This window comes from Oncorhynchus tshawytscha, linkage group LG15 (assembly GCF_018296145.1).
Source record: "Oncorhynchus tshawytscha isolate Ot180627B linkage group LG15, Otsh_v2.0, whole genome shotgun sequence".
NCBI classification, from domain to species: domain Eukaryota; kingdom Metazoa; phylum Chordata; class Actinopteri; order Salmoniformes; family Salmonidae; genus Oncorhynchus; species Oncorhynchus tshawytscha.
In genome coordinates this window covers 17,740,879-17,767,499 of record NC_056443.1, presented here as the reverse complement: position 1 = coordinate 17,767,499, position 26,621 = coordinate 17,740,879, and the positions used below count along the sequence as shown (strand labels likewise).

Below are 26,621 nucleotides of genomic sequence, written 5' to 3'. Positions count from 1 at the left end.
TTCATAAAAACCTGACTAGATCTAGCTTGCTAGATTGGACTCTGGTTGACTCTGGTTGGACTCTGGTTGAACTCTGGTTGAAAGTAATGCACTATGTAGGGAATAGGGTGCCAATTTGGGATGCATTTTATTTAACTTTTGTATTATTAATCTATTTTATTGCTACTTGTTTGCTTTTACTTCATTTCCTTGTTTTACTTTAAAGTATGTTTGCGATTTTAAATGCACTTCAACCCTTGTGTGGTGTTCATGTTATTCACTCAATGTTTGCGGGTCTGATGGACCCACAACATTATTGGGTTTTTAAAACAATACAGCCATAACGATTTACGTAAAAATACTGAAATGTTGACTGATATCAATTACAAGCCATATAGACAGCATACATGGTTAATATTTGCCATTTACCTCTGCTAGATCACATTTATCAATAAAAAACGCTATTTGCGGAATAAAGACATGGGCGGAATAAATCATGTTTATCTTGAACAAATATAAACGAAACAAGATTTTCATCACTATCGATGTGTATTGCTTTGAACTGAACAATTTGGAAAGATACATTTTACATACATTATTGTATGGAAATGATAAATGAGCCCCATTGAAAACAAGTTACGGCTGGTCTACACACCACATGAGGGACAGAGTTTTACTGTGTGTGTGTTGCAAATGTATTTCTTGCACTTGATGCATGTGTACTGCGTACTCCTGTCTTTCTTGGGTCCACACACATTGCAGCGCTTCTTCTTGTTGCTACCGGCTGCAATCTAGAAAGAGAGTCAGACACACACACACATGCAACAACATCACTCACACTTACTTCCAGTATTGGAGTTGTTGGTACTGTGGGTCGAGCGGATGGGGCACCAGCATGGCTGCAAGAAGCTGGGGTCCTTGGGTGGCTGCAGTGGCTGCAGAAGCTGGGGTCCTTGGGATATGTTGCCCCCTCTGGATTTGAGGTCTTACCAATTACTTCATCGAGAAAGAGCCATCTCCTCTGGAGCTTCCCTCTGTTCCAATCTGGGTTTAATGCCAGATTACAAACGATAATTCTCCACCCCTCCTTTTGTGGCATTGTAATCCATTATGATTTCTGGTTTTTGATGTTCCTGGCCACAGATTCTCCCATCCCTATGCAGCGTACTCATGAGTACCACATTTTTGCCTTTCTTTGGCACATAAGACACTAGGGATGTGTCGGTCCGAAACACAAACTTAGAGGAATTGATAGGCCTGTTCAGTGTCTTCAACAGCTGAGGTGGGAGCTCTGGCTTGTTTTTTTTTGTAATGTTCCTACCATCGTCAGCTTCCTCTTGAGGAGCTCCTGTCCCAGCTTGTGCGAAGTAAAAAAGTTATTGCATTTGATGTTGTCCTGTGTCACGTCCAGGACAACCCGCATCCCTTGGTTCTTCTCAGGGGCTCCTCCATCTGGCTTCCCCGTATACACTTGCTAGTTCCACGTATATGTTGAAGCAGCATCCCAGGCAGCCCAGATCTTGATACCATATTTTGCGGGTTTAGATGGTATGTACTGCCTGAAGGGGCAACGGCCCCTAAATGGCATAAGCTTCTCATCAACAGAATTGTTGGGCCCAGGATTGTAAAACAGGGGAAGGCAGTAGACCCACTTGTCCCACACTGACCTGATTGCACCTAGCTTGTCTCTCTGCCGCCGAGCTGGTTTGGTGTCACGGTTATCGAAGCGGATAATCCCTGAAATAATTTGGAAGTTTTCCAGAGACATTGTTGCCAGGAAAAGTTCTCTGCCAGTTTCTGCATCCCACGGGGATTCTGTGGATTCCCCATTGGATCTAAAAACACCAGCAAGGATAAGAACCCCAAACTATACATGTAAATGACTTTGGTCCATCTCTTTCCATATCTCTCCAAAAAAAACACGCCTTCCCTCCAAATGAGTGCAGTCCAGAATGATTTCCTGGCTGGTGTCTGAGATGAACAGTTCAAAAGAAGACTTTATGTCCTGAACATGAGTAACTTCCATCCGCGTCGGCCCTGGTTGCAACCTTATCACATTGGCAGCCATGAGGGGTGGCTCATTCCTTGGGCAAGAAGAGCGTTCAATTTCCCAATTTTTGAACATCCATATTTCTCCTTCTGCAGGCTGCTGATGAGCTGGTTACTGACGGGCTGGTCCTGGGGCTGGCTGCTGATGTGCTGGTCCTGGGGCTGGCTGCTGACGGGCTGGTCCTGGGGCTTGCTGCTGACGGTGCTGGTCCCGGGGCTGGCTGCTGACGGCTGGTCCTGGGGCTGGCTGAGGGTCAATCTCATCCTCTTCTTCCAACTCACTGTCAGACTCCGAATTGGCAGAGACATGATCCTCATATTCTGAAAATACTTCATCTTCCAAAGTGGAAGACATTCCTTCCAGCCCCAGTTGAGCAGAGATCCTTTTTGCCATACTGATTGATTGTGGTAATGAGCCACACATGCAAAGCTTTTTATTTGCTATGTCCCTCCCCCAATTTGCACCTGGCTGGGGTAGAGTGGGAAAAATACAGATTTTTTTATTTTTTTTTACAATGCATTGAAATAATGTATTGTAATAACATTGTGCAGGTTCCCGCAAGACATTGTGTAGTTTCACACTAAAAAGGGTAAAGAGTCCAAGAAAAGCAGGAGACAGGGAGACAGGCAGGGAGACAGACAGGTTCTTGGTGCTATGTTGAAACAGCAGGCCCAGGGAGGAGGAAGACAGAGTGAAGGCACACAGCAAACCTTTTTCTTTCATTTTTACTTGTTTTCACCTACACACACACTTTTATTACCCTCGGGTCCAGTGGACCCGAACACCACATATGTAATATAAATGTGTAGGGGGGTGCACAGTGTGCACTCAATGAAAATGTGTTAATGAGCCACCACAAATGAGTCTCAGGTTTAGTAAACATTGAAAATGGGTCCCACAGACCCGAACACCACAGAAGGGTTAAATAAAGTTTGATTTCATTTGAAAAAAGGTTTCGTTATACTAGGTGGTAGCTAGATTTTTTACAAACTAAAGTTTGATTTAATTCCAACAGGGAGATGAGCGAGGACTGCCTCTACCTCAATATCTGGGTCCCCACCTCCGCCAGACCTCACAACCTCACCGTGATGGTATGGATCTACGGAGGAGGGTTCTACAGGTAGGTAGTCCAGTGGGCTAAGGAGCTTGACCTGTAGCCGGAAGGTAACCAGTTCGAAATGCAGGCAGGGCGCTGGAAGAAAGGAGGGAATTGATCTGTGCCTGGAAAGTGAAAGGCTTTCACATTTCACAAGCACTTAACCGTACAACATGCTCTCCATCCAGGGATGCTGCACTGTGGCTAGGACCCTGTGCTCTTTTCAAGTTTGTGTGTATGCATGAAGGTGCTATCTGGGGGTATTGAGCAGGAAACGCATTTCATTGTTCGCTGTAACATATGGACAATAAAGTTGTATTGTATTGTTCTACAGCGGATCATCGTCCCTGGACGTGTACGACGGGCGCTACTTGGCTCACTCGGAGAAGGTGGTGGTGGTTTCCATGAACTACCGCATCGGGGCCTTTGGGTTCCTGGCTCTCCACGGCTCCTCAGAGGCCCCTGGGAACGTGGGGCTCTTAGACCAACGCATGGCCCTCCAGTGGGTCCAGGATAACATACACTTCTTCGGGGGCAACCCCAAACAGGTAATGATAATAAAGAGGAAATGTGTGTGTCAGCAAGCTTGTGTGCTCTATAAATTCAATATTATTGTTATTAACTACTACTACTCGTAGGTGACCATCTTTGGGGAGAGTGCTGGAGCAGTCTCTGTTGGGATGCACCTCCTGTCTCCCGACAGTCGACCCACCTTCACCCGAGCCATCCTCCAGAGTGGAGCCCCCAACTGCCCCTGGGCCACTGTTACGCCAGCTGAAGCCCACCGTAGGGCCGTCATGTTGGGGAAGCTCGTCGGGTGCCCCTCGGGGGGTAACGATACGGAGCTGGTGGACTGTCTTCGCAACAAGCCCCCGCAGGAGCTCATTGACCAGGAGTGGCAGGTACATTCATTTATTACATTTATGTTTAGGTTTAAGTCTTACATTTATGTTTACTTTTAGAGTTACGTTTGACATTTAAATGTGCATTTCCATAGCATTTCCATGTACATTTATGTTTTCCGTTCACATTTAACGTACGTTAAATGTTAAATGTAAGGAATGTGTTTTCAATTATTTACCTGGTTAAATTAAGGTGAAATAAATACATTTTGTTTTGTCTTGTCAGGTCATGCCGTGGTCTGCCATCTTCCGTTTCTCCTTTGTGCCCGTCATCGACGGCGTGGTCCTTCCAGACAACCCCGAGGCCATGCTCAGCTCAGGCAACTTCAAGGACACCCAAATCCTGCTGGGGGTCAACCAGGATGAGGGGTCCTTCTTCCTCCTCTATGGAGCCCCTGGCTTCAGCAAGGTACGTGAGGAGAGAGAGGGGATGGAGTGTTTGGGGGGCGGCTACATATGTGCATTTGTGTGTGTGTGCCTGGTGTGTGTTTCTCTGTGTGTGCATTTGTAGCGTGGGTGTGTGTGTTTGTACATTCATGCCTGTTTTGTGTGTGTGTGTGTTCCACTGTCACTGATACAATTTCACACAAACCTTCCATTGACTCCCCATAGGACAATGAGTCACTGATCTCGCGCGAGGACTTCCTGGAAAGCGTGAAACTGAGCGTTCCGCATGCCAATGAGATCGGCCAGGAGGCTGTGGTTCTGCAGGTAAGTAGCCCAGCCCGTTAAGGAGGTGGACCTGTAGCTGAAAGGTGGCCAGTTCAAATCCTGGTTGGGCCATGTGCTGGAAAGAAAAGGGGAATTGATATGACAAGCTAGAAGACAGATTTTAGTTGTTCGCTGTGACATATGGCCTAATAAAGTTGTATCAATCAGGGCAACCACAGCACAGAGCACACTCCACTTGCATGGCAGTTCAGTTTACATGCCCTCTCGAGGGCAATCGGGTAACCACTAATGTCTGACCATGTATTGTGTTACAGTACTTTGTGACAACCGTGGATGTACAAGTGATTGTATATAATAAATATGATTGATTAATACAGTTGTATTGTGTTGCAGTATACGGACTGGTTCGATGAGAACAACGGGGTAAAGAACCGTGATGCCCTGGACGATGTGGTCGGAGACCATAATGTCATCTGCCCCCTGCAGCACTTCGCCAGGAGCTATGCCCAGTTTCACTCTAACCAGGGTGCCAACAATGGGCAACCAGCGGGCAACGCAGGGGCCACGGCGAAGGATGGGAACTCACAAGGTAAGAATGGTTCACGAATGTTTTTCAAAGACGTTGTTTCGTGTCATACAATGGTGCTCAAAAGGAATAACACAAGTTTGAAGTTGTTCAAACCAAAAGTCGAACTCAAAGTCCTGCGTCAATATTCCATGCCAATGTCTCTCCTATCCTATTGTTGTTCCCAGGTGGAGTGTACCTGTTTGAGACATATACAACACTAGAGTGGGGATACATGTTCTATTTCATTCTATGCTCTATTCCAAACTCTCTAGGTGGAGTGTACCTGTTTGGGACATATACAAGACAAGAGTGGGGATACATGTTCTATTTCATTCTATGCTCTATTCCAAACTCTCTAGGTGGAGTGTACCTGTTTGGGACATATACAAGACTAGAGTGGGGATACATGTTCTATTTCATTCTATGCTCTATTCCAAACTCTCTAGGTGGAGTGTACCTGTTTGGGACATATACAAGACAAGAGTGGGGATACATGTTCTATTTCATTCTATGCTCTATTCCAAACTCTCTAGGTGGAGTGTACCTGTACCTGTTTGACCACCGTGCGTCTAACCTGGCGTGGCCTGAGTGGATGGGCGTTATCCATGGTTACGAGATAGAGTTTGTGTTCGGCATGCCGCTTGAGAAGAGACTGAACTACACAGCCGAGGAGGAGAAACTGAGCCGACGCATGATGAGATACTGGGCCAACTTCGCACGCACCGGGTAAGACACGGGGGGGGGTGAGATGGAGATGGAGATAGAGAAATGGGGAGTTGTAAAAGGGTATGGGTTGGTGTGTGTCTATCGAAGCACACTGAAATTAAATCTATTCTCTCTCTTTCTGTCTCTTTTCTCCACCCGCTCCCACCTTTCTCTCTCTCCAGTAACCCCAATATCAACTTTGATGGCAGTGTGGATAGCAGGCGGAAGTGGCCCCAGTTCACCAACAGTGAACAAAAACACGTGGGTCTGAACACGGAATCCATGAAGATCCACAAGGGCCTGCGGAATCAGCTGTGTGCATTCTGGAACCGCTTCCTGCCACGCCTCCTCAACATCACCGGTAAGGGGGTTACACACACACACTACAATGACACAATCTGGGCCTCTAACAGCACATTAAGGACATCAAAGCAATGCTCATGACAGTACAACCATACTGACAACATCATTTCCTCATATTCTTCCCTCTGCTTAGATTTTACAACCAAATATGGTTGTTGTAATCACAATTATTTGTAAGGGAGATTCATTATTAAACTCAATATTTGGTCATTAAATGATTTATACAGAGGGTTAATGGCTGGAAATATTCGAGGAGAGCTAGCTGCGGCTTACAGTCTTTTACAGGGAAAAAGGCTCAATCAACCGACAGAACTGAGCGAGAGAGAGAGATGATGTGGTTTGCTTGGTTTTGCAATGGAAAGTTGTGCATGGTCAGTAAAGCGCATAGCACACACTACAGTAGCTACAACACTTCCCTGCTAAACTGACCCAGGGTCAGATTGGATGAAGAAGGATGGGACTGTTGCTTCCCAAATGGCACCTTATTCCTTATATAGTGCTTTACTTTTGACCGTAGCCCATGGGCCCGTAGCCATGGCGCCGTAATGGCGGAGTTATCTGAGAGCTTCTGCAAAAAATATTGTGCATATTTAGTTGATTTACGTGTTGTTGTTGTTTGGGGTGTGTTTGATAACGTATTACATTTTTATCTAATATACAGTATCTAGTTGCCTTACCTTGAGAGCGCTGGCAGAATTGATGGCAGATCGATTTGTTTAGTTTGCTAAACTAGCTAGCTAGCTATAGCTAACTGTCTACTGCATTCAAAAGATGCTTTCAAGTTTCAACGTTTATTTACCACGTGCAAATGATACGACAGGTGTAAAACAGTACAGTGATATTCTTACCTTGAGAGCGCTTTCCCAACTATGTAGTGATAATCATAATATAGATAATGATAGAAGATAGAATAAAAAATGTAAATAAAACCACACAAGAACTACGATGTGAGTTAAAGAAACAAGAGAATGCAAGTACAGTGCATTCGGAATGTATTCAGATCCCTTGACTTTTTCCACATTTTGCTACGTTAGCCTTATTCTAAATTGTATTAAATTGTTTTTTTCCTCATCAATCTACACACAATACCCCATAATGACAAAGCAAAAACAGGTTTTTAGTAAATGTAGCAATTTTATTTCAGATAAAAACCGATATGTCACATTTACATAAGTATTCAGACCCTTTACTCAGTACTTTGTTGAAGCACCTTTGTCAGTGTATACAGCCTTGAGTTTTCTTGGGTATGACGCTACAAGCTAGGCACACCTGTATTTGGGGAGTTTTTCCCATTCTTCTCTGCAGATCCTCTCAAGCTCTGTCAGGTTGGATGGGGAGCGTTGCTGTACAGCTATTTTGAGGTCCCTCCAGAGATGTTTGATCTGGTTCAAGTCCAGGCTCTGGCTGATCCACTCGAGGACATTCAGAGACTTGTCCCGAAGCCACTCCTGCGTTGTCTTGGCTGTGTGCTTAGAGTCGTTGTACTGTTGGAAGGTGAACCTTCGCCCCAGTCTAAGGTCCTGAGTGCTCTGGAGCAGGTTTTCATCAAGGATCTCTCTCTAATTTGCTCCATTCATCTTACCATTGATCCTGACTCCCAGTCCCTGCCTCTGAAAAACATCCTCACAGCATAATGCTGGCACCACCATGCTTCACCATAGGGATGGTGCCAGGTTTCCTCCAGACGCGACGCTTGACATTCAGGCCAAAGAGTTGGTTTCATCAGACTAGAGAATCTTGTTTCTCATGGTCTGAGAGTCCTTTAGGTGCCTTTTGGCAAGCTCCAAGCAGGTTGTCATGTGTCTTTTACTGAGGAGTGGCTTCTGTCTGGCCACTCTACCATAAAGGCCTGATTGGTGGAGTGCTGCAGAGATGGTTGTCCTTCTGGAAGGTTCTCCCATCTCCACAGTGGAACTCTGGAGCTCTGCCAGAGTGACCATCTGGTTATTGATCACCTTCCTGACCAAGGCCCTTCTCCCCTGATTGCTCAGTTTGGCCTGGCGGCCAGCTCTAGAAAGAACCTTGGTGGTTCCAAACTTCTTCTACTTAAGAATGGTGGAGAACACTGTGTTCTTGGGGACCTCCGATGCTGCATACATTTTTTGGTACCCTTCACTAGATCTGTGCCTCGACACAATCCTGTCTCGGAGCTCTATGGACAAATCCTTCGACTTCGTGGCTTGTTTTATTTTGCTCTGACATGCACTGTCAACTTTGGGACCTTATACAGACAGGTGTGCGCCTTTCCAAATCATGTCCAATCAATTGAATTTACCACAGGTGGACTCCAATAAAGTTGTAGAAACATCTCAAGGACGACCAATGCAAGCAGGATGCACCTGAGCTCAATGTCGAGTCTCATAGCAAAGCGTATGAATACTTATGTACATAAGGTAGTTCAGTTTTTTATTTATTTCTAAAAACCTGTTTTCGCTTTGTCATTATGGGGTATTGTGTGTAGATTGATGAGGGGGAAAAATGGTTTAATTAATATTATAATAAGGCTGTTACGTAACAAAATGTGGAAAAATGGAAGGGGTCTGAATACTTTCTGAATGCACTGTATATGCAGGTCAGTGTCAGTACCTTATTCAATGTGAGTAGTTGAGGTGGGTTTATACATAAAAAGTCATAAAAAGTGACCCAAGATGGGTGAACAATAGGTTGAACAATAGGTTGAGACTTCCACTGCACTAGAGTCTGCACACCATGTAGGATATACATGTATCAGAGTTGAAAAGTGTCTGGTGGCAGGAATATATAAATACCTATGGTAATATACTAATGGTAATATATACTTGTAAAAAGGAGTAATAGTGACCAGTGGTCAGGCCGTCAGGAAGTCCAGGGTCCAGTTGCAGAGGGAGGTGTTTAGTCCCAGGGTCTCGAGCTTGGAGGGCACTATGGTGTTGAACTCTGATCTGTAGTCGATGAACAGCATTCTCACATACAGTGGGGAGAACAAGTATTTGATACACTGCCGATTTTGCAGGTTCTCCTACTTACAAAGCATGTAGAGGTCTGTAATTTCTATCATAGGTACACTTCAACTGTGAGAGGCGGAATCTAAAACAAAAATCCAGAAAATCACATTATATGATTTTTCAGTAATTCATTTGCATTTTATTGCATGACATAAGTATTTGATACATCAGAAAAGCAGAACTTAATATTTGGTACAGAAACCTTTGTTTGCAATTACAGAGATCATACGTTCCTGTAGTTCTTGACCAGGTTTGCACACAATGCAGCATGGATTTTGGCCCACTCCTCCATACAGACCTTCTCCAGATCCTTCAGGTTTCGGGGCTGTCGCTGGGCAATATGGACTTTCAGCTCCCTCCAAAGATGTTCTATTGGGTTCAGGTCTGGAAACTGGCTAGGCCACTCCAGGACCCTGAGATGCTTCTTACGGAGCCATTCCTTAGTTGCCCTGGCTGTGTGTTTCGGGTCGTTGTCATGCTGGAAGACCCAGCCACGACCCATCTTCAATGCTCTTACTGAGGGAAGGAGGTTGTTGGCCAAGATCTCGCATTACATGGCCCCGTCCATCCTCCCCTCAATACGGTGCAGTCGTCCTGTCCCCTTTGCAGAAAAGCATCCCCAAAGAATGATGTTTCCACCTCCATGCTTCAAGGTTGGGATGGTGTTCTTGGGGTTGTACTCATCCTTCTTCTTCCTCCAAACACAGCGAGTGGAGTTTAGACCAAAAAGCTCTATTTTGGTCTCATCAGACCACATGACCTTCTCCTATTCCTCCTCTGGATCATCCAGATGGTCATTGGCAAACTTCAGATGGGCCTGGACATGCGCTGGCTTGAGCAGGGGGACCTTGCGTGCGCTGCAGGATTTTAATCTATGATGGCGTAGTGTGTTACTAATGGTTTTCTTTGAGACTGTGGTCCCAGCTCTCTTCAGCTCATTGACCAGGTCCTGCCGTGTAGTTCTGGGCTGATCCCTCACCTTCCTCATGATCATTGATGCCCCACGAGGTGAGATCTTGCATGGAGCCCCAGACCAAGGGTGATTGACTGTCATCTTGAACTTCTTCCATTTTCTAATAATTGCACCAACAGTTGTTGCCTTCTCACCAAGCTGCTTGCCTATTGTCCTGTAGCCCATCCCAGCCTTGTGCAGGTCTACAATTTTATCCCTGATGTCCTTACACAGCTCTCTGGTCTTGGCCATTGTGGAGCAGTTGGAGTCTGTTTGATTGAGTGTGTGGACAGGTGTCTTTTATACCGTTAACGAGTTCAAACAGGTGCGGTTAATACAGGTAATGAGTGGAGAACAGGAGGGCTTCTTAAAGAAAAACTAACAGGTCTGTGAGAGCCGGAATTCTTACTGGTTGGTAGGTGATCAAATACTTATGTCATGCAATAAAATGCAAATTAATTACTTAAAAATCATACCATGTGATTTTCTGGAGTTTTGTTTTAGATTCCGTCTCTCACAGTTGAAGTGTACCTATGATAACAAATTACAGACCTCTACATGCTTTGTAAGTAGGAAAACCTGCAAAATCGGCAGTGTATCAAATACTTGTTCTCCCCACTGTAGGTATTCCTCTTGTCCCGGTGGTAGAGAGCAGTGTGAAGTTCAATTGAGATTGCATCATCTATAGATCTGTTGGGGTGGTATGCAAATTGGCAGGTAGCCTTAGAGTTCTTGGAAAGAGGAATGATGGTGGTCAGCTTGAGACATGGGGATTACAGTCTGGGACAAGGAGAGGTCGAAAATAAACATGAAGGTGCCTACCAGGTGGTCTGCACATGCTCTGAGAATTCGTCCTGTAATCCCTTTCGGCCCTGCAGCCTTGCAAGTGTTGATCAGAATCAGAAACCTTACTCACGTCAGCCTCGGAGAGCGAAATCGCCCAGTCCTCTGGGACAGCGGGAACCGTTGTGCACGGATCGGTGTTGTTTTTGTCGAAACGTGCATAAAATGCATTGAATTGGAATAAAAATCGCTGGCAACAAGAAAAGCAGCCTCCAGGTGCATTGTTTCCTGCTTGTTTATAGCCTCATACAGTTTATTAAGTGCCAGCTTGTTGTTGTTGTTGTCCTGAGGTGGGATATGTACATCAGTCACGATAACAGATAACTCTTATGAGGTAGAAGGGTCGGCATTTGACCATCAGGTATACCAAGATGGGTGAACAATAGGTTGAGACTTCCACTGCAGTAGAGTCTGCACACCATCTGTTGTTGATGAAGAGACATCCCCCTCCCCCTCTGGATTTCCCTGAATCCAATGACCTGTCTGCTCAAAGAATGGAGAATCCATCGAGTTGGATAGCCATGCGGGGTATCTTGTCCGAAAGCCATGTTTCAGAAAAACATCTTATTATTAAGTGGCCAATAGAATGCCTTAGTCTCAACAGGACGCCCGATCTCTTGCCTCTTTTTCGCTCGTGTTTCCTCTTGGGTAGCCCGAAGATTGGATCGGAGGTACATAAAGAGCCCAGGGCGGATGAGTCAAAGTTGAAGCCGAAATTGAGGGTTAGTAACTCTCCGATCTGATATTTAAATGTTTTTGTGTCGATCATATGAAATGATAGCAGATACATTTAGTGCAAGAAAAGTAACGATAAACACCAAAATTGTCACAAAATAGCAAAGGCGGCAGCCATACAGTAAGCCTCACCTTGCATAAAATCATTCAGCACCGGCTTCTAGTTTCAGCCACCCAAAGTGAGAGGACTGAAGTGTGGAGATGGCAGAAGGCTCCCTCTTAGTGAGGGTGACTTTATACACTGGACTGATGTGTGGTGATGGCAGAAGGCTCCCTCTTAGTGAGGGTGACTTTATACACTGGACTGATGTGTGGTGATGGCAGAAGGCTCCCTCTTAGTGAGGGTGACTTTATACACTGGACTGATGTGTGGTGATGGCAGAAGGCTCCCTCTTAGTGAGGGTGACTTTATACACTGGACTGATGTGTGGTGATGGCAGAAGGCTCCCTCTTAGTGAGGGTGACTTTATACACTGGACTGATGTGTGGTGAGCCCTTTCGGCAGCAGAAGAAACAGTGGGAAGAAGTGGGTGCTACACATCGCTAGTGGAGGAGTCGTCCAGGATTGAGAACGTCAGGACGTCTAGTCAACTCCAGCAACACCATCACCATTATCAAACCTGTCCCTCCCTAGTACCATTCAACTCGACTACACGAATAGAGGCCTTCAGCAAGAAGAGCAGGCACCATCCGAACCTGTCAAAAGTACTTTTTCTTCTTCTTGAACTAACTTTTATCACCTTTTCTGATTTTGACATTTTACTGCAATTCAGCTTTAATCTGTGAATGTGTACAATACAGGCTAATGATCAACACATAGACTATCAGATCAGAAAATGTTAGACTTTGCCAAAAAGGTTAGCAGGGTGAAGGGAATCACGGAATTCCTCTGGTCCCTCCACGCCATCTCTAGTTCTATTTCTCTTCTATGACATCACCGCTGCCTAGGCCTTATTTAGCTCATTCTAGGGCCTTATGCTTTTTCTCTGTTCTCTCCAAACTTAGACCTTTTTTTTCTATTTTTGACTTCACCATCCACTCTCCTTTCAATCTGAATTCCCTTATCTTTTTGCTAATATAATTTTATCTCACAACTTGTTTTATTTATATATATATATATATATATATTATTTTATACAAAACAATCCTCTCTTTGGTATTTTAAATCCTTCTCAATCTTGGCAGGCGCAGTGAGAAGCCTCTAAAACTCCCTTTCGCTCTACTTTCTTATCCTTTTATGTTGCATATAAAAAAATTAAAAATGTTTTTATGTACAACACTTCTATTTCATCCCTCGTTCTTTTCCCTCCTCCTTTGTCAGAATTCCCAGAAGGCCTTTGCTATGAGAAACAGAACATATGTCAATAGCCACTTGACTCACTGTGTGTGTGTGTGTGATCCATCTTTGTATACCAAAAACCTAAACATGAGTATAATGCCAACTTTTCATTGGAAATGTTCCAAACCCCAAAAGCCACTGTGTTTTACTGTTAGAGGTCTGTGTGAAACATGTCTGGTTAGTTTCCTGACCTATGACCTATGGCCCCTAGTCAGATAAACAGGGATGATGTCACTTCCTGGCTCGTCCCCACTGTCTCTCGGGTTCCTTTCGGATTATGTCTGATATTGTGTGATTCCATCTGTAGGTGACAGTGGTGACCCTGTCTTTCACTTGTGGTAATCTCTCTCTCTCTCTTTCTCCTCCTCCCCAGATAACATAGATGAGGCGGAGCGTCAGTGGAAGGTGGAGTTCCATCGCTGGTCCTCCTACATGATGCACTGGAAGAGCCAGTTCGACCATTACAGCAAGCAGGAGCGCTGCACTGACCTCTGAGGAGAGAGAGAAAGAGATGATGAAGACCTTGTCCTTCCATAGTTTCCTACATTTCTTCATGTGATATGATTTGTTAAGGCTTTGCAGTTTAACTCAACGAAGGCCAAACAGTGGATTCCTTTCCCCCACAAAATCACATTTAATGTGTCACAAATCATACTTTCTGTGTGTTTTTTGTTTTTCCATTGCAGATGTTTGGCTGCCTAAAACACGTCCATAAGCTGACAATTTATCAGCGTCAAATTTATTATGGAAGGAGGTGGTCATTGACAAAGGCTGTGAAACGGTGAACATTTCAAAGGTGTGTCATTACAGTACCTCTGAAGACTGTGTGTATGTGTGTGTGCGTGTATGCATGCATCCGTGGGCATGTGTGTGTGTGTGTGTGTGTGTGTGTGTGTGTGTGTGTGCGCGGAAGTGTGGTACGACTATAACCTCTGTGTTCCACATCACTCTTATTTTTTTTTTTTTTTTACTTCACTTTATTATTTTCCAGTTGATACAAATCTCGCTATCTGCTTATTTTTAATGATCTTTATTTAAAACAGCTATTATGACCACTGTTCCACTGTCTAACCATGTATCCGTTCACTTGGCGTTCGTCTATCTCTTATATCTGTCCCCCCGTTCTTCTATCCTTCTTTCTTTCTCTCTGACTGTATTAGGTGATCTGTTGTTGTATCTGTGTCGTGTCTTCTCCCGTGTCTCAAATGACACCCTATTCCCTATATGGTGCACTACTAAGCTCTGGTTGAAAGTAGTGCACTCCATGTGGAAAAGAGGTGGGATTCAGAAATACAATCTGTGTCTGTGTAGCGTCTTCTTTTGCATCTCAAATGTACACCCTATTCCCTACATAATGCACGACTAAACTCTGGTCGAAAGTAGTACATGGAATAGGGTGTGATTTGGGATGTAGTCTGGGTGGGTCCAAACCTAAAACCTCTGATCAATTATTATAGGAATCTGGAGCCATGTAAATCGCTGTGTGCTGGGTTAGAAAATAACTACACTGAAAAAAAAACACAGTTAAGACTGTGTGTGTGTGTGTGTGTGTGTGTGTGTGTGTGTGTGTGTGTGTGTGTGTGTGTGTGTGTGTGTGTGTGTGTGTGTGTGTGTGTGTGTGTGTGTGTGTTACACTACATGGATATAAACAGACAAGTGCATACAAAGTTCATACACACACACTGTCACTCTCTTACACACCAAAACACACACACACACACACACAGAGTGGATTGAGAAACGTGCACGGAGGACCAGTACTCACAAGTTCAGCGTTCAACAAGATAGACATGTAGTCATGTTATATGTCACACGTCTATCTTGTTCATCGCTGAACTTCATCGCTGAACTCCGTGCACGTTTCTCAATCCACTCTGTGTGTTTCGGTGTGTGTGTGTGTGTGTGTTTCGGTGTGTGCGAGAGCGATAGTGTTTGTATGCACTTGTCGGTATATATCCACATACCTCTGTCAATCACCTATATGTAGCCGAGCACTTGTGAATGTCAGTCACACCCACTGTTGTTTGTTCTAGCGTCAGAATGCAGTAAAGTATTATATTTTGTGGGCGTGAGGGTGTGTGTGCATACTACTAATATTGTCTCCGTGCCAACGGGTCGATGTGTCTCGCTCCCCTCCATCTCTCTCTTTTGTCCTATCCATCTCTCTCCCGTCTCAACCCCCCCCTCTCCATCTCTCCATGTCCCCAGAGGACGAACGGTTCTCGTTAGTCTAATGGAGACTGAAGTAATTCACTCAGTGTGTGCCTGTTGGTGTGTGTGTGTGTGTGTGTGTGTGTGTGTGTGTGTGTGTGTGTGTGTGTGTGTGTTGTGTGTGTGTGTGTGTGTGTGTGTGTGTGTGTGTGTGTGTGTGTGTGTGTGTGTGTGTGTGTGTGTGTGTGTGTGTGTGTGTGTGTGTAATTCAGTGCTCCAGTGAAACGACAGGATGCTGCGTCAGCCATTCGCTGGCTATGAGACAGACAGGCCCTGGGCTGGGCTGTACTGCACTGCTGCAGTGGCTGGGGCTGATGGAGAGAGGGAGGAGGGTGAGAGAGGGGCGAGAGATGGAGAGCATGGGTAGGAGAGATGAGAGATGGAGGGGAATGAGAGATGGAGCAAGGGTGAGTGGGAAATGGAGAGAGAGAGGGTAAAGATAAAAAGAGAGGGGAAGATGGAGGGAAAAAGAAAACAGGGTTACGTACTCCACTCTTGTCTATACTAAGGTTATTTATCATTAATGTGACATATACGTACTATATGTGTGGGTTTTTGTTACTCTTTTTCAGTATTTTATTTTGCAGTTGCATTCTTCAGGTTTAAACCAACTACAGATGTCAGAGTGTAAGAGACTGACTGTACGGAGTGTTTAACGATCACTTCCGTATCTGTTGAGATTGTTCTGAGTTTGGCTGCTCTCGCCGGGACTTTGACATGATAAATCCGTCCGTCTGTCTGTCTTTGTGTGTTCTCCGTATGTGTGTCTAATTGTCTGTCACTGTGAGTCTACCTTTTGTTTGTTTGTTTGTCCATCTGTGTCCACCTCTGTCTCTCTGCTTGTGTTTGTCTACTTGTCTGTGTGTCCATCCGCCCGTCTCTATACAGTTTTTGCATGATGTCATACTTTTGTGATGTCATATGTGTAATGTCATATTTATTTGAACTTGCGTTTGTTGACATTGTGGAAGGGATCAGCCTTGTGATTGGTCAGTGGGTCTTTCATCGAATCATTATGAGTGGTGTATTCACCGGCATGTACAACTCCTATTTAACGACTGGAGTAGAGTAGTCTAGCTTTAAAAAAATACATATATAAAATAAAAAAGTCAAAGACTATCTGTAATTATTTAGATACTGGCTGACTCCCAAATGGCACCCTATTCCCTACATAGTGCGTTACTTTTGATCAGGGCCCAAAGGGCTCTGGTCAAAAGTTGTGCACTATATAGGGAATGGGTTGGCATTTGGGACGCATCCACTTTGTTTGACTGAACAGAATGCATGTGTGTATGTATGGACTGGCTGCGTGAGTGTTCCGATGATGGCTGAGTGACAGCTGCTCAAGCACCTCTTTTCCAATAAGAGGGCCTGCTTACCCTTGCTCCCCCAATGATATCCCTTCATGCATGTCCAGAGCAACAACCCCCCCTCTCTGTATCCTACTCCAAATTTATGAGTTATTTTCCGTAACAATATAATACCCCTGATGTCCTGATATGTATTTGGATTATTATTACAATTATTATAGCTTTGAAATTACAGTTGATGTTAGCAATAATATAACACATTGATAACTAAATATATGACATTTATTGTATGATGATGATGATTATGACGATGATGATGAAGATTGACAAAGCAATATAATATATATAGAGTGCCATATTTTTATTTGAATTGTTATATTATTTTTCCTTTTTCCTTTTTCAATCCAACAGTGTTACTACAGTACTACTACAGTATATCGAGTATATACAGTATTATGGGTATATACAGCATAGTATCTACTGTATATAGTATATATATACAGTTTATACTAGTAACACTACTGTACTATTACAGTACTACTACTTCTGCATCATTTGTTACAGTCGCTAGTACTTTAAATAATACATTAGAATGGCCTTTGTAGAAGTATGTATTCATGAATGCCAGCTTGTTGTTTGTCAAATTGCAACAAAATAAAGACACCTTGCTTGCTTACCTCTAATAACGAGTCTATAGCTCTCTCTCTCGTCCTTTCCTTACTGAAAGAGCGCAACACGGGTTACGTGTTTTCTGGTCTGTGACCCACTGACACCGCCCACGGTTAGAGGTGAATAAGGCAGCCCAAGAGTCAACGCACAGGGAACTATATTCCCGCACACAGGAACAGAGGAACTGTGCATGGAGATGTATGTGGAAAGGATGTGGAATGCTAGTGGTTCTTAATGAACAGAAACCAGGGGTAATGAATACACTGTACACAATACAATAACTGGTGGCACAAGTAGAGCAACAAGGCTATTAACAAGGGAAGGACTGTATGAATGTGCATGCTACCTGCACATTACACAACACCGCAAACACGGAGGGAACATACAATAGGCAATAGTAACAAAGTACGAAGAACAATACACACATTTCAATTGGAAAAGCAAATGGGCAAATGGTTTGCAATTCCTTTTCCTAAATGGGTATGCATTTTTGTGACAAAATTTGAATTGAAATGCAATAAAAGATATTGCATTATGATTTTCATGATTGAGTATGCACAATGTCTAGCACTTTGAAAAGAAATAGCAAAGTGTATAATTAAAAGTAAATGCTTAAACGACAAATCATTTCTCATGTTTTCCATTTCATTTCCTTGTTCTGATGGCATGAATTGTGACAAAAATAAAGATAATCCTCAATTAGCAACTGACAATGCTTTGACATACTTAAGACGGGCAAAATTCCAATTATCAATCAAATGAGATAAATCAACAGCAATGCTTCATTTTGCTATTTAAAAAAAATGTATTGCTCCTTTGCGTTTTCAATGTGTTAGACCTGTCAATCAAACACGGTGGAACGGGTTTTGGTAACATGAGGCGGAAGAGGTTGCCTGGGCTTGCTAGTTATGCTCAGACCGAAATATCGGTACTCTTAATTTCTTTAAGTATTTCTGGATCAGAGAGAAAGAGGCGAAGCTGTACTACATGCCTTCAGAAAGTATTCATACCCCTTGACTTATTCCACATTTTGTTGTGTTACAACCTGAATTTAAAATGGATTAAATAGATTTTATTCTCTCAACAATCTACACATAATACCCCATAATGACATATTTTTGCAAATGTATTGAAAATGAAATACAAAAATATATATTTTACATAAGTATTCACACCCCTGTGTCAATACATGTTATCAAATCAAATGTATTTATATAGCCCTTCTTACATCAGCTGATATATCAAAGTGCTGTACAGAAACCCAGCCTAAAATCCCAAACAGCAAGCATTATGCAGGTGTAGAAGCACAGTGGCTAGGAAAAACTCCCTAGAAAGGCCCAAACCTAGGAAGAAACCAGGCTATGAGGGGTGGCCAGTCCTCTTCTGGCTGTGCCTGGTGGATATTATAACAGAACATGGCCAAGATGTTCAAATGTTCATAAATGACCAGCATGGTCAAATAATAATTATCACAGTAGTTGTCGAGGGTGCAACAAGTCAGCACCTCAGGAGTAAATGTCAGTTGGCTTTTCATAGCCGATAATTGAGAGTATCTCTACATATCCTGCTGAAAACAGCAGGTCTGGAACAGGTAGCACGTCCGGTGAACAGGTCAGGGTTCCATAGCCGCAGGCAGAACAGTTGAAACTGGAGCAGCAGCACGGCCAGGTGGACTGACAGCAAGGAGTCATCATGCCAGGTAGTCCTGAGGCATGGTCCTAGGGCTCAGGTCCTCCGAGAGAGAGAAAGAAAGAGAATTAGAGAGAGCATACTTAAGTTCACACAGGACACCGGATAAGACAGGAGAAATACTCCAGATATAACAGACTGACCCTAGCCCCGCGACACATAAACTACTGCAGCATAAATACTGGAGGCTGAGACAGGAGGGGTCGGGAGACACTGTGGCCCCATCTGATGATATCCCCGGACAGGGCCAAACAGGCAGGATATAACCTCACCCACTTTGCCAAACACAGCCCCCACACCACTAGAGGGATATCTTCAACCACCAACTTACCATCCTGAGACAAGGTCGAGTATAGTCCACAAAGATCTCCGCCACGGCACAACCCAAAGGGGGGCGCCAACCCAGACAGGAAGACCACGTCAGCGACTGAACCCACTCAAGTGACGCACCACTCCTAGGGATGGCATGGAAGAGCACCAGTAAGCCAGTGACTCAGCCCCTGTAATAGGGTTAGAGGCAGAGAATCCCAGTGGAGAGAGGGGAACCAGCCTGGCAGAGACAGCAAGGGCGGTTCATTGCTCCAGAGCCTTTCTCTTCACCTTCACACTCCTGGGACAGACTACATTCAATCATATGACCTACTGAAGAGGTGAGTCTTCAGTAAAGACTTAAAGGTTGAGACCGAGTCAGCGTCTCTCACATGGGTAGGCAGACCATTCCATAAAAATGGAGCTCTAGAGGAGAAAGCCCTGCCTCCAGCTGTTTGCTTAGAAATTCGAGGGACAATTAGGAGGCCTGTGTCTTGTGGCCGTAGCGTACGTGTAGGTATGTACGGCAGGACCAAATTGGAAAGATAGGTAGGAGCAAGCCCATGTAATGCTTTGTAGGTTAGCAGTAGAACCTTGAAATCAGCCCTTGCCTTAACAGAGAGCCAGTGTAGGGAGGCTAGCACTGGAGTAATATGATCAAATGTTTTGGTTCTAGTCAGGATTCTAGCAGCCGTATTTAGCACTAACTGAAGTTTATTTAGGGCTTAGTGCAAAGGTTAGAATCATCTTTGCCAGCAATCACAGCTGTGAGTTTTTCTGGGTAAGTCTCTAAGAGCTTTTCACCCCTGAATTGTTCAATATTTGCTAATTATCATTTTTGGTTTGTACAATATTTGTACTTTATTATTTTTTTGTGCAGGCTTCCTTCTTTTCACTCTGTCAGGTTAATATTGTGAAGTAACTACAATGTTGTTGATCCATCCTCAGTTTTCTCCTATCACAGCCATTAAACTCTGTAACTGTGTTAATGTCACCATTGGCCTCACTTTCTTAATATTGAGTTGCACCCCCTTTTGCCCTCAGAACAGTCTCTTTTTGTCAGGACATGGACTCTACAAGGTGTCTAAAGCTAAGATAAATAAACGAACGTGCAGTTCGTAGCGCACATAGCACTAAACACAAACTATATCCCACAACGCAGGTGGGAAAAGGATCATGCTAAGTATGATCCCCAATTAAATGCAACGATCATCAGCTGCCTCCAATTGGGAACCATACTAACAGCAACATAGAAATTAAAGACTAGAACACCCCGTAGTCACGCCCTGACCTAAAACACCATAGAGAACCCCGATGGCTCTCTATGGTCAGGGCGTGACGTGACACACTGGGATGCTGGCCCATGTTTACTCCAATGCTTCCCACAGTTCTGTCAAGTTGGCTGGATGTCCTCTGAGTGGTGGACCATTCTTGATAAACGGGAAACTGTTGTGCGTGAAAAATACAGCGGCTTTGAAGTTCTTGACATACTCAACCCGGTGCGCTTGACGCCTACTACCATACCCTGTTCAAAAGCACATAAATATTTTGTCTTGCCCATTCACCCTCTAAATGGCACACAGTACCAGTCAAATGTTTAGATACACCTACTCATTCCAGGGTTTTTCTTTATTTTTTATATTTTCTACATTGTAGAATAATAGTGAAGACCTCAAAACTATGAAAGAACACATGGAATCATGTAGTATCCAAAAAATGGTGAAAGAAATCAAAATACATTTTAGATTTGAGATTCTTCAAAGTAGCCACCGTTTGCCTTGATGACCGCATTGCATACGCTCGGGACTCTCTCAACCAGCTTCACCTGGAATGCTTTTCCAACAGTCTTGAAGGAGTTCCCACATATGCTGAGCACTTGTTTTCTTCTTTTCATTCACTCTGCGGTCCAACTCATCACAAACCATCTTAAGGTCGGGTGAATGTGGAGGCCAGGTCATCTGATGCATCACTCCATGTTATTGAAGTGTTGTGGTTGCAAGCTCACTTCGCACAACTAAAGCCTTTTCTTTTGGGGTGCTGCTATAGGCCACCAAGTCCTAACAGTCAGTATCTAAATAATATGTGCAAAATGCTTGATAGTGTATGTGATGTAAACAGAGAGTTCTACTTTCTTGGGGACCTGAATATTGACTGGTTTGCATCAAGCTGTCCGCTCAAGGTGAAACTTCTTACTGTAACCAGTGCCTGTAATCTGGTTCAGGTTATTAATCAACCTACCAGGGTGTTTACAAACACTACAGGAGCAAGATCATCCATATGTATCAATCACATTTTTACTAATACTGTAGAACTTTGTTTTAAAGCTGTATCCGTACCCATTGGATGCAGTGATCACAATATAGTGGCTATATCAAGGAAAGCCAACATTCAAACAGCTGAGCCTGAAATAGCTTATAAGAGATCATACAAAAGATTTTGCCGTGACTCTTTTGTGGATGAAAAAATATTACAAATATTTGTTGGTCGGGTGTGATTAATGAGGAGCATCCAGACGCGGCACTTGATGAATTTATGAAATGACTTCTTCCAATTATTGATAAACATGCACCTGTTAAGAAACTGACTGTTAGAACTGTTAAGGCTCCATGGATTTATTAGGAATTGAAAAACTGTATGGTTGAAAGACATGGGTCAAAAGGAGTGGCTAATACGTCTGGCTGCACATCTGACTGGCTGACTTACTGCAAATTGAGAAATGATGTGACAAAAAGAAGAAACTGCATTAAGCCAATATCAATGATATAAAGAATGATGGAAAAAACTTGAGTCATTTAAATGAAATTATGGGCAGAAAGACCATTTCAACTCCATCTTTCATCGAATCAGATGGCTATTATTTCATTGGCAAAGTGGGCAAATTTAGGCAGAAAGGGAACTGTATTCATGCATAAAAAAACAAATAATGAAAGAAAAGCATTGCGAGTTTGAATTTTGTAAAGTTAGTGTGGGAGAGGTGGAAAAATTGTTGTTATCGATCAATAATGACAAACCTCCTGGCATTAACAACTTAGATGGAAAGCTACTGAGGATGGTAGCTGACACTATAGCCACTCCTATCTGTCATATATTTAATCTGAGCCTAGAGAAAAGTCTTTGTCTTCAGGCCTGGAGAGAAGCCAAAGTAATTCCCCTACCCAAGAGTGGTAAAGCGGCCTTTACTGTTTCTAACAGCAGACCTATCAGCTTGCTGCCAGCTCTTAGCAAACTGTTGGAAAAAAATGTGTTTGACCAAATACAATGCTATTTCTCTGTAAACAAATTAACAACAGACTTTCAGCATGCTTATAGAGAAGGGCACTCAACATGTACTGCACTGACACAAATGACTGATGATAGGTTGAAAGAAATTGATCATGAGAAGATTGTGGGAGCTGTACTGTTAGATTTCAGTGCAGCCATTGATATTATTGACCATAACCTGTTGTTGACAAAACGTGCGTTATGGCTTTTCAACCTCAGCTCTGAATCCGCAATCTATCTAATAGAACTGAAAGGGTTTTCTTTAATGGAAGCTTCTCTAATGTCAAACATGTAAAGTGTGGTGTACCGCAGGGCAGCTCTCTACTCTTTTCTATTTTTTACCAATGACCTGCCACTGGCATGAAAAAAGCATGTGTGCCCATGTATGCTGATAATTCAACCATATACGCATCAGCAACCACAGCTAATGAAGTCACTGAAACCCTTAACAAAGAGTTGCAATCTGTTTTGGAATGGGTGGCCAGTAATAAACTGGTACTGAACATCTCTGAAACGAAGAGCATTGTATTTGGTACAAATCATTCCATAAGTTCTAGACCTCAGCTGAATCTGGTAATGAATGGTGTGGCTGTTGAACAAGTTGATGAGACTAAATTACTTTAAATTACTTTAGATTGGTCAAAACGTATAGATTCAATGGTTGTAAAGATGGGGAGAGGTCTGGCCGTAATGAAAAGATGCTCTGCTATTTTGACACAACACTCCAAAAAGCAAGTTCTGCAGGCTCTAGTTTTATCTAATCTTGATTATTGTCCAGTCGTGTGGTCCAGTGCTGCAAGGAAAGACCTAGTTAAGCTGCAGCTGGCCCAGAACAGAGTGGAACATTTTGCTCTTAATTGTAATCAGAGGGCTGTTTTCTCTGCTACCGCATGACAAGCGGTACCGGAGCGCCAAAACCTTTTGAGGATCTGGGGACCCATGCAAAATCTTTTCAGTCTCCTGAGGGGCAAAGTTTTTGTCGTGCCCTCTTCACGACTGTCTTGGTATGTTTGGACCATGATAGTGGACACCAAGGAACTTGAAACTCTCGACCCGCTCCAATACAGCCCCGTCAATGTTAATGGGGGCCTGTTCGGCCTACCTTTTCCTGTAGTCCACAAATAGCTCCTTTGTCTTGCTCACATTGAGGGAGAGGTTGTTGGCCTGGCACCACACTGCCAGTTCTCTGACCTCCTCCCTATAGGCCATCTCATCATTCTACCACTGTTGTGTCGTCAGCAAACTTAATGATGGTGTTGGAGTAGTGTTTGGCCACGCAGTGGAGAATACAGGAGGGGACTAAGTACAGAATCAGCGTGGCAGACGTGTTGTTGCCTACTCTTACCACCTGGGGGCGGCCCGTCAGGAAGTCCAGGATCCAGTTGCAAAGGGAGGTGTTTAGTCCCAGAATCCTTAGCTTAGTGATGAGCTTCGTGGGCACTATGGTGTTGAATGCTGAGCTGTAGTCAATGAACAGCATTCTCACATAGGTGTTCCTTTTCTCCAGGTGGGAAAGGGCAGTGTGGAGTGCGATTGAGATTGCGTCATCTGTGGATCTGTTGGGGCTGTATGCGAATTGGAGTGGGTCTAGGGTGTCTAGGAGGATGCTGGTGATGTGTGTCATGACCAGCCTTTCAAAGCACTTCATGGCTACCGACATGAGTGCCACGGGGCAGTAATCATTTAGACAGGTTACCTTCGCTTCCTTGGGCACAGGGACTATAGTGGTCTGCTTGAAACATGTAGGTATTACAGACTCGGTCAGGGAGAGGTTGAAAATGTCAGTGAAGACACTTGACAGTTGGTCCGTGCATGCTTTGAGTACACGTCCTGGTAATCCGTCTGGCCCAGTGTATGCATTGATATGTAGGCTACGTGTTCCTTTTTAAAACATTTATGTAGTTCTGTCCTTGAGCTGTTCTTGTCTATTTATGTTCTGTATTATGTCATTCTGTATTATGTTTCATGTTTTGCGTGGACCCCAGGAAGAGTAGCTGCTGCTTTTGCAACAGCTAATGGGGATCCTAATAAAATACCATCACTCTTCTTCTGGTCAAATACCCGTACACAGCCTGGAGATGTGTTGGGTCATTGTCCGTCCTGTTGAAAAACAAATGATAGTCCCACTAAGCGCAAACCAGATAGGATGGCGTATTGCTGCAGAATGCTGTGGTAGCCATGCTGGTTACGTGTGCCTTGAATTCTAAATAAATCACCAAGTGTCACCAGCAAAACACCCCCACACCAGCACATCTCCTCCTCCATGCTTCACGGTGGGAACTACACATGTGGAGATCATCCGTTCAACTACTCTGCATCTCACAAAGACATGCCAGTTGGAACCAAAAATCTCAAATTTGGACTCATCAGACCAAAGGACAGATTTCCACTGGTCTAATCTCCATTGCTTGTGTTTCTTGTCCCAATCAAGTCTCTTCTTATTATTGGTGTCCTTTAATAGTGGTTTATTTGCAGCAATTCGACCATGAAAGCCTGATTCACACAGTCTCCTCTGAACCAGTGGATTTATTTGGGCTGGAATTTTTAAGGTTGGTAACTCTAATGAGCTTATCCTCTGCAGCAGAGGTAACTCTGGGTCTTCCTTTCCTGTGGCAGTCCTCATGAGAGCAAGTTTCATCATAGCACTTGATGGTTTTTGTGACTGCACTTGAAGAAACTTTCCAAGTTCCTGAAATTTTCAAGATTGACTGAACTTCATGTCTTAAAGTAACGATGGACTGTCGTTTCTCTTTGCTTATTTGAGCTGTATTTGACATAATATCGACTTGGTCTTTCACCAAATCGGGCTCTCTTCTGTATACCACCCCTACCTTGTCACATCACAACTGATTGGCTCAAACGCATTAAGAAGGAAAGAAATTCCACAAATGAACTTCTAACAAGGCACACCTTTTAATTGAAATGCATTCCAGGTGACTACCTCATGAAGCTGGTTGAGAGAATGCCAAGAGTGTGCAAAGCTGTCGTCAAGGCAAACGGTGGTTACTTTGAAGAATCTCAAATATAAAATATATTTTGATTTGTTTCACACTTTTTTGGTTACTACATGATTCCATGTGTTATTTCATAGTTTTGATGTCTCCACTATTATTCTAAAGTGTAGAAAATAGTAAAAATAATAAGAATCTGGAATGAGTAGGTGTGTCCAAAATTTTGACTGATACTGTATATAATCCATGTCTCGATTGTCTCAAGGCTTAAAAGTCCTTATTGAACCTGTCTAATCCCCTCCAAATACACTGTTTGAAGTGGATTTAATAGGTGACATCGATACAGGATCATAGCTTTCACCTGGATTCATCTGGTCAGTCTATGCCATGGAAAGAGCAGGTTTCCCTAAAGTTTTATACACTCAGTGTAGGGCTGGGCGATATGGCAAATAAATAATCACGATATATAGGTTTTCATTCGATAACGATAATTATCACAATATTAATCAAATTAAGTTTAAAAGGTAAACCCTTACAAGTCATGAGCAAGAAATAAAAACATTTAAAATAAAATAGTGCAAGTCAATATGCATTATAACTGTTAGCCTAATGGCACATCACAGTTTATGTTGGGGTAGTTGTTGTCTTACAAGTTACAAGCAAGAAAGACAAGTCTGTCTACTGTCTCTAGCTTTAATTATAATTATCACAATTTTAATCAAATCATGTTTAAAAGGTTCATTTCTGCTTCAGACTCAAGCCTGCCTGAACAAACCAAAGGCTTTAATGTTTCTTATTTACTGTCAGAAGTAGAAGAACTCACAAATAACATTAACTCCACTTTAAAAAGTTAAACAAGAAATGAAAAAACAAATAGTACAAGTCAACATACATTATAACTGTTAGACTAAAGGTGCATCACAGTTGAAGTTGGGGTAGTTGTCTTACGGTACAAGCAAGAAAGACAAGTCTGTCTACGGTCTCTGGCTTTAAAGCTGCCCTATGGCAGATCACCATGTTGCCACCTGTGCTA

The 26,621-nt window shown here is 43.4% G+C and overlaps 1 protein-coding gene across 2 annotated transcripts in view; it reads left to right on the top strand.

The window, feature by feature from the left end:
• The window catches only part of ache (acetylcholinesterase), a 34,795-nt gene extending 17,403 nt beyond the window's left edge, over positions 1-17,392 (top strand). For both annotated transcript variants that reach the window (XM_024373339.2, XM_042298218.1), the window contains exons 3-11: positions 3,045-3,149; positions 3,460-3,673; positions 3,764-4,027; positions 4,254-4,436; positions 4,640-4,738; positions 5,093-5,288; positions 5,801-5,993; positions 6,155-6,333; positions 13,562-17,392. In XM_024373339.2, the coding sequence (XP_024229107.2) occupies positions 3,045-3,149; positions 3,460-3,673; positions 3,764-4,027; positions 4,254-4,436; positions 4,640-4,738; positions 5,093-5,288; positions 5,801-5,993; positions 6,155-6,333; positions 13,562-13,683 (1,555 nt within the window). In that variant the 3' untranslated portion in view covers positions 13,684-17,392. The remainder of the gene's footprint in view (positions 1-3,044; positions 3,150-3,459; positions 3,674-3,763; positions 4,028-4,253; positions 4,437-4,639; positions 4,739-5,092; positions 5,289-5,800; positions 5,994-6,154; positions 6,334-13,561) is intronic.
• The last annotated feature ends 9,229 nt before the right edge of the window (positions 17,393-26,621 follow it).